This window comes from Sinocyclocheilus grahami, unplaced genomic scaffold, assembly GCF_001515645.1.
Source record: "Sinocyclocheilus grahami isolate Dianchi unplaced genomic scaffold, SAMN03320097.WGS_v1.1 scaffold459.1, whole genome shotgun sequence".
NCBI lineage: Eukaryota > Metazoa > Chordata > Actinopteri > Cypriniformes > Cyprinidae > Sinocyclocheilus > Sinocyclocheilus grahami.
In genome coordinates, this window is record NW_015505638.1 from 672,920 (window position 1) to 684,811 (window position 11,892).

Here is an 11,892-nt window from a genome sequence, read left to right on the forward strand (position 1 = left end):
CATTATTAATATGATGCTTAGGCATAAACTCATTTGTTTTGGAAATGTGAGGAAATAACGAGTTTAATGCTTAATAATTTAATTAAATTTACTTATTTATTTATTTTATTAATATTAATTAGACTTTTCTTTTTTTTTTGTCTTTTTCTTTTCTGTGTGTGTGCACGTATTGATGGTTTTGCATTTTTTGGTTTATTGTGTGCAAAATATAAAATAAAGTATCAATACACACACACACACACACATATATATATTCATATTTATATTCATATATATATATATATATATATAAATACACACACATATCATTTATGGTGTGGTACAAGCACATGCAAAATCAAATACACTCTACCAAGGCCTGCCAAACCACCAACGCGAAGAGTGTATTTCTTTAATGTATTTTACGCTGAATAATGAATTTTAGACAGAAAAAAATTAAACCGAAAAATAAAAGAGCTTATTGCCTGTCCTTTTGTCGCATCGCTAGATGGCAGTACACAGGATTTGAGCAAAGAATGTCTCATCGGCAGAAGTAAAGCCACCTTTTCCACTCGTTCCCAACTTCAGTCACGTGATTGTCCAGTAGCTCCTACTGACAAGCTTATTTCATTGTATTGCATTTTAGTTTTTATTTGTTGTTTTTTTTCAAAAATATAAATTGTATTGCTCTTCAAATATTTAGCCACAGCGGTTTGTCTGCACAAAATTCAACTTGTTCTCCTTTAACTTGCACCCGTTTGGGGTTATAACGCTAAAGTAACTATACAATATGTGGGTTTAGTAGCCATCTAGTGTGTTCATTTAAGTTATTACGATTTTTTTAATCATATATTTTATTAATTACTTTGTAAAGTAAAATATGAAATAGGCGCATTTTACTAGCTTTTATTCTTTCCATTCTTTACTGTTCTAGTTTGTGTATGTGTGTCTTTAGAACATATTCCATTTGGATGTATTCATGAAATATGTTTACAATACAGCCAATGTCAAAAAGCCCTCTTATGTCTGTAACCATAGAGAAAAGCTGTCACTGGGCCCCTAGCGACAGCCTAATAGGAACTGCAACCTGTGTTGGGCGTGTGCGCAGAGTGGGCAGGCTAGATGTCGCAGGAACTACGACAAGACGTTTTTCGCTTTCATTCACGTCAGATTGATACTCTCACACCCGGACGTAACCAACGCCTAGTCGCCGGAGAGGAACGGTAAGTAATTTTCAATCTGTAACATTATTTTATTTGACTTTTAACCTGTCAAACGGTCATTAAACAGTACACGTTTTAAGGCAGGCTTCACCGTTGTGTCATTTTGATTTAGGATGATTTGTGGCCCTCTCAGCAGTGCTAGCGCGTTAGCTTAGCCTCGCAGCATCCTGTCGCCTTCGTTACACAAAACTTTGATTTATTTCACTGCTGACAAATCTCGTCAAGATTTATTTAGTTTTCTGTAATCACCAAAAACTACACATTTCTTCGCCATTTACTATAGTATTCAATTAAGTAGATTTATCAGGCGAAGTGTTCAAACAAGCTCATTAGTGTTTTGCTTTTAAGGTACCTGGTATTCGTTTGGTTTATCGTCCCTAATTGGACTGCAAATGTAGTAATTACTAAGGATGAACATTTTAAATAAGGTCTAATTTCAAAATAAAATCATTCATTAACGGTAATGTAACTGAAACCAGGCGATATTGTTAGTGCGAGTACGACAAAGTGACAAAGTCGAGTCTTCCTCTCAGCAGCGTTAATATGCGGAAGCAAATAAGACAGGACACATTCTTGTAGATGTATTTCTCTATGCCTGCTTTTGTCTCTGAAATCAAATCACATCACTTTATTGGCAATTCTGGTAAATGCGTTCAGCCTGCCTCCTTGTGTAACAGTGGAAACAGTGGAACTGCTCAAAACACATGATTCCTGAATGGTTCACTCAAAGGTTAATTCTGAATCCCACGAGGGCCAGTACCAGTAATAACGTGATTTTCAATATCTTTGTTTCTCGCCATATAGATGCAAACCATAAAGTGTGTGGTGGTTGGAGATGGAGCTGTCGGAAAGACCTGCCTCCTCATCTCATACACAACCAACAAATTCCCTTCTGAATATGTTCCCACGGTAACGGAGTAAAGGGTGGTGGGCTCTGGGTCAGAGATTTGGTGGGAGGGGGCACAGTGATCCAGTGATTATCAATAACAATGCTAGCTATTGTGTGTGTTGTGTGCTTTGTGCTGTTTAAGACTAGGAACTCTAATGCATGTGAGTATTTCACTGGATATTTGATTTGATTGATTAGAAACATTATTAGTATTGTGGTGTGGTACAAGCACATGCAAAATCAAATACACTCTACCAAGGCCTGCCAAACCACCAACGCGAAGAGTGTATTTCTTTAATGTATTTTACGCTGAATAATGAATTTTAGACACAAAAAAATTAAACCGAAAAATAAAAGAGCTTATTGCCTGTCCTTTTGTCGCATCGCTAGATGGCAGTACACAGGATTTGAGCAAAGAATGTCTCATCGACAGAAGTAAAGCCACCTTTTCCACTCGTTCCCAACTTCAGTCACGTGATTGTCCAGTAGCTCCTACTGACAAGCTTATTTCATTGTATTGCATTTTAGTTTTTATTTGTTGTTTTTTTTCAAAAATATAAATTGTATTGCTCTTCAAATATTTAGCCACAGCGGTTTGTCTGCACAAAATTCAACTTGTTCTCCTTTAACTTGCACCCGTTTGGGGTTATAACGCTAAAGTAACTATACAATATGTGGGTTTAGTAGCCATCTAGTGTGTTCATTTAAGTTATTACGATTTTTTTAATCATATATTTTATTAATTACTTTGTAAAGTAAAATATGAAATAGGCGCATTTTACTAGCTTTTATTCTTTCCATTCTTTACTGTTCTAGTTTGTGTATGTGTGTCTTTAGAACATATTCCATTTGGATGTATTCATGAAATATGTTTACAATACAGCCAATGTCAAAAAGCCCTCTTATGTCTGTAACCATAGAGAAAAGCTGTCACTGGGCCCCTAGCGACAGCCTAATAGGAACTGCAACCTGTGTTGGGCGTGTGCGCAGAGTGGGCAGGCTAGATGTCGCAGGAACTACGACAAGACGTTTTTCGCTTTCATTCACGTCAGATTGATACTCTCACACCCGGACGTAACCAACGCCTAGTCGCCGGAGAGGAACGGTAAGTAATTTTCAATCTGTAACATTATTTTATTTGACTTTTAACCTGTCAAACGGTCATTAAACAGTACACGTTTTAAGGCAGGCTTCACCGTTGTGTCATTTTGATTTAGGATGATTTGTGGCCCTCTCAGCAGTGCTAGCGCGTTAGCTTAGCCTCGCAGCATCCTGTCGCCTTCGTTACACAAAACTTTGATTTATTTCACTGCTGACAAATCTCGTCAAGATTTATTTAGTTTTCTGTAATCACCAAAAACTACACATTTCTTCGCCATTTACTATAGTATTCAATTAAGTAGATTTATCAGGCGAAGTGTTCAAACAAGCTCATTAGTGTTTTGCTTTTAAGGTACCTGGTATTCGTTTGGTTTATCGTCCCTAATTGGACTGCAAATGTAGTAATTACTAAGGATGAACATTTTAAATAAGGTCTAATTTCAAAATAAAATCATTCATTAACGGTAATGTAACTGAAACCAGGCGATATTGTTAGTGCGAGTACGACAAAGTGACAAAGTCGAGTCTTCCTCTCAGCAGCGTTAATATGCGGAAGCAAATAAGACAGGACACATTCTTGTAGATGTATTTCTCTATGCCTGCTTTTGTCTCTGAAATCAAATCACATCACTTTATTGGCAATTCTGGTAAATGCGTTCAGCCTGCCTCCTTGTGTAACAGTGGAAACAGTGGAACTGCTCAAAACACATGATTCCTGAATGGTTCACTCAAAGGTTAATTCTGAATCCCACGAGGGCCAGTACCAGTAATAACGTGATTTTCAATATCTTTGTTTCTCGCCATATAGATGCAAACCATAAAGTGTGTGGTGGTTGGAGATGGAGCTGTCGGAAAGACCTGCCTCCTCATCTCATACACAACCAACAAATTCCCTTCTGAATATGTTCCCACGGTAACGGAGTAAAGGGTGGTGGGCTCTGGGTCAGAGATTTGGTGGGAGGGGGCACAGTGATCCAGTGATTATCAATAACAATGCTAGCTATTGTGTGTGTTGTGTGCTTTGTGCTGTTTAAGACTAGGAACTCTAATGCATGTGAGTATTTCACTGGATATTTGATTTGATTGATTAGAAACATTATTAGTATTGTATATTTAGTCTTGTCTGAACTAAAATGACATTACATTATGTGTGAATGAGATACATTTGTGTTTGTTTGCAGGTTTTTGATAACTATGCTGTCACAGTGATGATTGGAGGCGAACCGTATACACTGGGGCTTTTTGACACAGCAGGTAATGCAGTCTAGGGCTTTCTTTACACGTGACAAATCTAATTTGAATCTCCACACTGTCATTCTTCTTTTTAAGTATTTATTTTTTTGGTTGACCAGTATAATCAGTATTTAGTATAACAAGTTTGGTTACCATAATAGTGAATTAAATGTCAACATGATGCCAACAGACGTGAGACAATAGCTGTCACTATTGAAAAATTGGAAAAATGGTGCTGAACTTATGGGAAAACAAGTGACAGGCATTTTATGCATCCATTCATACTGTGTCCAGATCCGCTGACTCATTCACTATTCACTATTTAGTGAATATCTCACAGTTCGGTATATAAGAACAAGTGAGATAAAGATACAGCTTTAGACAATATTATGCATATTTTATGATGTTACGTGACAAATCTAATTTGAATCTCCACACTGTCATTCTTCTTAAGTATTTATTTTTTTGGTTGACCAGTATAATCAGTATTTAGTATAACAAGTTTGGTTACCATAATAGTGAATTAAATGTCAACATGATGCCAACAGACGTGAGACAATAGCTGTCACTATTGAAAAATTGGAAAAATGGTGCTGAACTTATGGGAAAACAAGTGACAGGCATTTTATGCATCCATTCATACTGTGTCCAGATCCGCTGACTCATTCACTATTCACTATTTAGTGAATATCTCACAGTTCGGTATATAAGAACAAGTGAGATAAAGATACAGCTTTAGACAATATTATGCATATTTTATGATGTTACATATGTGCCATGCTCTGAAGATGCTAAAAACAATTTTATATCCGACCTGCTTGTTCAGACTGAGACTCGTTAAAAAATGTTAATAGGATTTCAAATTGCATGTTGATTTACTATATACATACTGATACTACAATCTCAGTTTATAAGTGGTATAATAGGGTGGAAATCACATCTCACCTACACACAATTCCACCATCTTTGTTGATGCATTACCGTTAAGTTTTATTTTCTTTAAAGAAATAAATATTTTTATTCAGTAAGCTTGCATGTTTCAAATAAATGCTGTTCTTTTCACCTTGCTATTCAGATAATCCTGGAAAAAAAAATGTATCATGGTGTTCACAAAAATATTAAAAAGCACAACTGTTTTAAACATTAATAATTAGGGCTGAACGATTTTGGAAAATAATCTAATTGCAATTTTTTTTTTACCAATATTGCGATTGCGATTTAATATGCAATTTTTTTTGTTCTGTATTATTCAACAAAGACAAGCTATAAATCATTGTATAGTATGACCAACACACTAATACATACTGATACTACAATCTCAGTTTATAAGTGGTATAATAGGGTGGAAATCACATCTCACCTACACACAATTCCACCATCTTTGTTGATGCATTACCGTTAAGTTTTATTTTCTTTAAAGAAATAAATATTTTTATTCAGTAAGCTTGCATGTTTCAAATAAATGCTGTTCTTTTCACCTTGCTATTCAGATAATCCTGGAAAAAAAAATGTATCATGGTGTTCACAAAAATATTAAAAAGCACAACTGTTTTAAACATTAATAATTAGGGCTGAACGATTTTGAAATTTACCAATATTGCGATTGCGATTTAATATGCAATTTTTTTTGTTCTGTATTATTCAACAAAGACAAGCTATAAATCATTGTATAGTATGACCAACACACTATTAGATAGATTAAACATAAATGTTCTTTTCTGTAGGCCAGGCCTATATGTTATGATGAAATTAGGTGATGCATGAATTGATATGACATTTTTATTTAACAACTACAATCACAGTATATTGACTGATTTGTTGAACTTCCAACCTTGTAAACATGTAATAATTATGACATAAAACATAACATAAAGCACTGACAAATAAGCCTGGTGTAAACATGAATATGAAAGTCAGTAACAAATCACACAAACTAAAGTAGATTGCAGAAATATAAAAACAAATCTGTTGCTTTGGCACACTACTTTAGGTTATTCAAAGTCACTGTAATAAACATATGTAAACATGTGCACTGCACTTTTTAAACACTGTCTGTTAACTTTAGACCAGTGGTTCTCAAACTTTTTTGGTTGTGCCCCCCTCAGACTACCAAATAATTTCACTAAACATTATGAAAAATTAATGTTTTTTTAAATTTAAAAAACCTACAAGGAAAAAAACACCTGCATCACTTTAAAAAAATAGCATAGAGAGAATAACTTATTATTATTCTCTCTCTGTTATTTATTAATTTTTTGTGGGTTTCATGCTGTCCACTAAGGCATAGGACACACACAGGCTTTCCTCCTCACCTGCCTTGTTCTATTTATGTCGTACTGACACAACGTTAAAATGATTTGCAACGGTCGCTTTGTCGCATCTAGTGTAGAGCTGTTGCGGTGCGACGCGTCAACTGTGGTGTCCGGTGTAGACACAGTGAGTGAAGCCGAGAGCAAGATATGCCTCGTCATATTTTCTACATTTAGCTTTTAAATGACCAGCACCTGCCTGGGTCTGTGCAACTTCATCTATGGCTTTTCTCTTCCCTTTCACTAACCGATCCATCTCCCAGTCTAAGTTACGTCCTTTGGCTGTTTACTTATTTATTTTCTTTTTCTGCTGATGGCCCGCGCTCGACTTGAAGCAGCGCTGCTTAGACCGATGGGTGTGTGTCATCAAAGTACTGCGAGAGCTATAAGAGAGCGGATGTCTCCTCGTACTTTGATGTCATACACCGATCTGATCGTCAAGTCGAACACACCTCTTTACTCTCGCCTGTCACGTGACTGTGTAATCGCAGCCTCTGCGATTTGAAAAATCTAAATTTTTCATATCGCGATATTATTGCAAATGCGATTAATCATTCAGCCCTATTAATAATAATAAAAATGTTTTAAGTAAATATAAATTAAAATATAAAAGTTATTTTAAATGGTAATAATTCACAATATAACTGTTATTACTGTATTTTTGATCAAATAAGTGCAACCTCGGTCAGCATAAGAGACTCCTTTTCAAAACCATTTTAATATTTTATCGACACCCAACTTTTAAACATAGTCTTCATATTTTCTACATTTAGCTTTTAAATGACCAGCACCTGCCTGGGTCTGTGCAACTTCATCTATGGCTTTTCTCTTCCCTTTCACTAACCGATCCATCTCCCAGTCTAAGTTACGTCCTTTGGCTGTTTACTTATTTATTTTCTTTTTCTGCTGATGGCCCGCGCTCGACTTGAAGCAGCGCTGCTTAGACCGATGGGTGTGTGTCATCAAAGTACTGCGAGAGCTATAAGAGAGCGGATGTCTCCTCGTACTTTGATGTCATACACCGATCTGATCGTCAAGTCGAACACACCTCTTTACTCTCGCCTGTCACGTGACTGTGTAATCGCAGCCTCTGCGATTTGAAAAATCTAAATTTTTCATATCGCGATATTATTGCAAATGCGATTAATCATTCAGCCCTATTAATAATAATAAAAATGTTTTAAGTAAATATAAATTAAAATATAAAAGTTATTTTAAATGGTAATAATTCACAATATAACTGTTATTACTGTATTTTTGATCAAATAAGTGCAACCTCGGTCAGCATAAGAGACTCCTTTTCAAAACCATTTTAATATTTTATCGACACCCAACTTTTAAACATAGTCTACATTAATTTATAATTATCTCTAGCTTTTTTTAAGTTAGATTGGATTTCTCTTCAGTCTTAACTGTTGTGTTCATCTCGAGTGACTCTCAGAGCTGAAGAGAGGTGGTAATGAACTGCGTCTGTTCTTGTTTTCTCAGGTCAGGAAGACTACGACAGACTTCGGCCTCTCAGCTATCCGCAGACAGACGTCTTCCTTGTTTGCTTCTCTGTTGTTTCTCCTTCCTCCTTTGAGAATGTGAAAGAGAAGGTAGGTGTTCATCAAATGCTTTCTTCTTTCTTGCTGGTCTCACTGTTTGGGACATCAGAACATGAAAGATCCACCTTTCTCGGCCGATAATCACATTTTATGACTCGATCGGTACTCACTACACTTGGCCGATCTCACGAACCGATTGCAATTTGATGACGTCAACGCATGACGACGTACATGATGCGTGGGGACATAAATCATTTGGCGCCGCAGTCATGTCATCGCCGGTGTGGAAATTCTATGACGTTTTAAGGAACCGTGAAAAATGTGCTATTTGTCGTGTATGTTTTGCATGATAATATGATGAATGGATGGTTCATTTTTAACAGCAGATTCAGTAACGTTAGAGCTGATCTGTGCCTCAATGCACGCGTCTGCGGCACGTTACGGCTCCACGGGAACCGGAGCTGATCGCGGCCGCTCTTAATGCTTGTGTTTATACCGGCCAGCCGAGGCACGTTCTTGAAGCGGCTCTCTGCGCTGCTTGGCTAAAAATAGTCTTTTGTGAGTTGTCACAGCATGGAGGACAGAACAAAACCTCGTCAGAGCTGTAACGGATAATACGCTGATGGGCTGCTTTTAAATTAATGTTTATTTATAAAACAAAATATCTTCTTTGGCCATATTAGCCTACTCAATAGCATTAACACAGGTTTTACACCTTTCAAACTTTATCTGGAATGTCACAGTGTCTGTCAATGCAACTTCCCGATCAGGCGAACGAACACAAACACACAAAATCGTCTGCCTCATGAAAAAAATGTAGTTAATATTTGCATCATTTATGATTTATTTTTATCCACCCGCAAATAATCAGAATGCATTTTTTATTACCCGACCCAAGGATTATCCGCAGCACCCGTGGATATAGGAAAAGCAAAATATGTTTTCTGCGTAAATCAGATGGACTTACTGAAAATGCAAATTCATTCTCTGCCAACAGGAGGTGCTTTAAAGCGGGAGAAATAGAGGTTTCCCCTGTAACGGCTGTACACAAATCAGCGCTGAGCTCACAAACGCTGCTTTATCAGTAGGGATGGGTACCGAAACCCGGTATTTAATCAGTCCCGGGGCTAAATTATGAAAGACCGGAGTATCGATAAGCTCTGACGTTAACGGTTCTGCTATCGGTACTGAAGAAATTAAGAAAACACACATACATTTATTATTGCGATAGATACATTGTCTGGCAAATTCTATCTCACCAGAGTCGCCAGCTGTTTTTATATGCATTAATATTCAAACATTTGTCTATGATGCATTTTTGCTATTCGCAACTCAGAAGCGAGATCGCGCTCGTGCAGAGGAGCTTCAACACGCGCAACATGAAATGCCTGCTTAATTATGATAGAGGAGAGAACTAAACATTCAAACATCTGCTTACACTTTAGGCCTGTGCCTGTTTTATGCTATTTACATTTTTTTATTAGATTTTGGCTTATAAGGATTATAGCCGCGTTTCTTCTAGCGCAACTTTTTTCCCTTCATTCATTCGCATTCATTCCTCCCTAAAACCCAAACTTAAAAGTCAGAATCAGCACAATCGGTGATTGTTGAAAAAAGGCCGTCTTATTTTATACTGTTGCTAAATTGCGGGACATGTTTGATAATAAAACCTTGAAAGCACAGTCCGCACAAGAGACGCTGTTCCTCATGCTGAAATGTGTGCAACCGACGCGCTCCAAAATGGACCATCTATTTACACTTTGAGCTTCAGGCGCGTCCAAACGATGAAATACACACAAAATATGGCCGGCTTGGAGAGGATTTACTTAAACACATTTTATGTCTTAAGTGGACGAGAACAGTTAGGAGAAAATCCAATATGTGTCAATATATTGTCTTAAAGTGACAGACTGTCACTTGGGCCATCAGTTAATCAAACAACAAAATGCAAAGACAAAATCACTCACAGCTCTTAATCTGAATTACGTTATAGCTTTAATAAGTATTAATCTATCAATACATACAGTGAAAATTGTAATTACTTAACTTACTTGTAATACTTAATTACTTACGTGAACAGTAATGTTAGTAGACCTTCATGGAAAATAAAAGCACTGTTTATTTCATTTAATTTGTATATTTGTTTTATTGTATTTGTCAGTTTGTATGGAATAGAAGTTTCATTGCCATAACTGTGTTTTTAAGTTTGTTGGGTTGTTTGTTCTGTTTGTGCTATGAGTAGCTTTCTAGGCACTGTCTTACCACTCCTTTTTCTCCTCTCTCTTTCTTTAAGTGGGTACCAGAGATCTCTCACCACTGTCCACGCACTCCGTTCCTTCTGGTGGGTACTCAGGTTGACCTGAGGGATGACAGTAACACTGTGGAAAAACTTGCCAAAAACAAGCAGCGCCCCATATCGCCTGAGAGTGGGGAGAAGCTGGCCAGAGACCTCAGAGCTGTCAAATACGTGGAGTGCTCCGCCCTCACACAGGTAAAAAGAGCAGCCGCACACACCCGCATGTCACCCACATGACCCACTGCAAATTACATTTTACGATCTCTTTCTTACAGAGAGGCCTGAAGAATGTATTCGACGAGGCGATACTCGCTGCCCTTGAACCTCCAGAGACCAAACCCAAGAAGCGCTGCGTCCTTTTGTAGGAACACAAGCAGTGGTGTGATGCACTCACTCCAACAAGAGAGGCAGAGAAAAAGAAACATTCTGGTGGGGTTTGGAGTGGAGAGAGTTATAATTGGGAAAAATTATAGGAACAAAACAGCAAAAAAAAAAACCTATCTGCCTTTCTAAATGTTTCTAGAACAACAGAAGAAATTAGAGAACCCTGGAACCAGTAACACCCCCTACAAACAAAGAGTATAATGACAAAAAAAAAGAGAGAAAAGATATAGGCGCACTTTACGCATGTGATGTCTTACAGAGCAACATATAGATCCAATTTAATGCTTTAAGTGTCAGTTACATGTAATCGATCCCAAAAAAGTGTGACAGTGGCACAAATACATGAGATTAAATGCTTCAGGTTTCTGATCGGCATCCAAAATGATTTTTTGAAATGCTTTAGCTGGACAAACGCCGGGTTTTTCTCTGACATGCTTTGCTGTAAGCTGCACAAGAATGGTTAGCACACAATGTCTATAAACAGCAAATTTCATAAAGTGTAAAGCCGAACATGCTGACTGCTCTGATGAGCACTTCTGCAGGGCTCAGCTGTTTGCTCTGTAACCTGTGGATAGTGTGTGCAGAAGCTGATTTCTGCTTTCTTAAATCTCCTCAGTTGAGCATTTTCACAGCGTCACAAAATTGCAATGGGCACAAAAGCGATTCTTGAAATTCTTGCGTTTTTGCCAGTTATAGACGCTGGATTCGCATGACAACTGTAGGCAGGTTCAGTGCTATATGTGGTTCATATACTGTTAATAATATGTACTGGACTGGATCTGGCACAAAAGCAAGCTAACGTGATTGGTTTGGGCATATAATTAGCTCTAATCACTGACAATGGCATTGAAACAGAACATATATAAAATAAACAATAACAGTTTTAGATATTTTTACAATTTTAATGTTGGATCAGAGTGTTATGGCCATA

The 11,892-nt window shown here is 37.2% G+C and overlaps 1 protein-coding gene and 1 long non-coding RNA gene across 3 annotated transcripts in view; one reads left to right on the plus strand and one right to left on the minus strand.

Annotated features, from left to right (window-relative positions):
• Positions 1-1,093: 1,093 nt before the first annotated feature.
• Positions 1,094-11,892, plus strand: part of cdc42l (cell division cycle 42, like) — an 11,721-nt gene continuing 922 nt past the window's right edge. Inside the window, exons 1-6 of one of the 2 annotated variants that reach the window (XM_016234865.1) lie at positions 1,094-1,202; positions 2,007-2,111; positions 4,374-4,446; positions 8,223-8,332; positions 10,575-10,772; positions 10,853-11,687. In XM_016234865.1, the coding sequence (XP_016090351.1) occupies positions 2,007-2,111; positions 4,374-4,446; positions 8,223-8,332; positions 10,575-10,772; positions 10,853-10,942 (576 nt within the window). In that variant the 5' untranslated portion in view covers positions 1,094-1,202 and the 3' untranslated portion in view covers positions 10,943-11,687. Of the gene's footprint in view, positions 1,203-2,006; positions 2,112-3,088; positions 3,197-4,000; positions 4,106-4,373; positions 4,447-8,222; positions 8,333-10,574; positions 10,773-10,852; positions 11,688-11,892 lie in introns of those variants that run through there. The other variant, XM_016234864.1, reaches the window with a different exon arrangement.
• The window catches only part of LOC107552854 (uncharacterized), a 14,128-nt gene continuing 13,803 nt past the window's right edge, over positions 11,568-11,892 (minus strand). Inside the window, exon 3 of the long non-coding RNA XR_001604904.1 lies at positions 11,568-11,635. This is a non-coding gene — a long non-coding RNA (uncharacterized lncRNA). The remainder of the gene's footprint in view (positions 11,636-11,892) is intronic.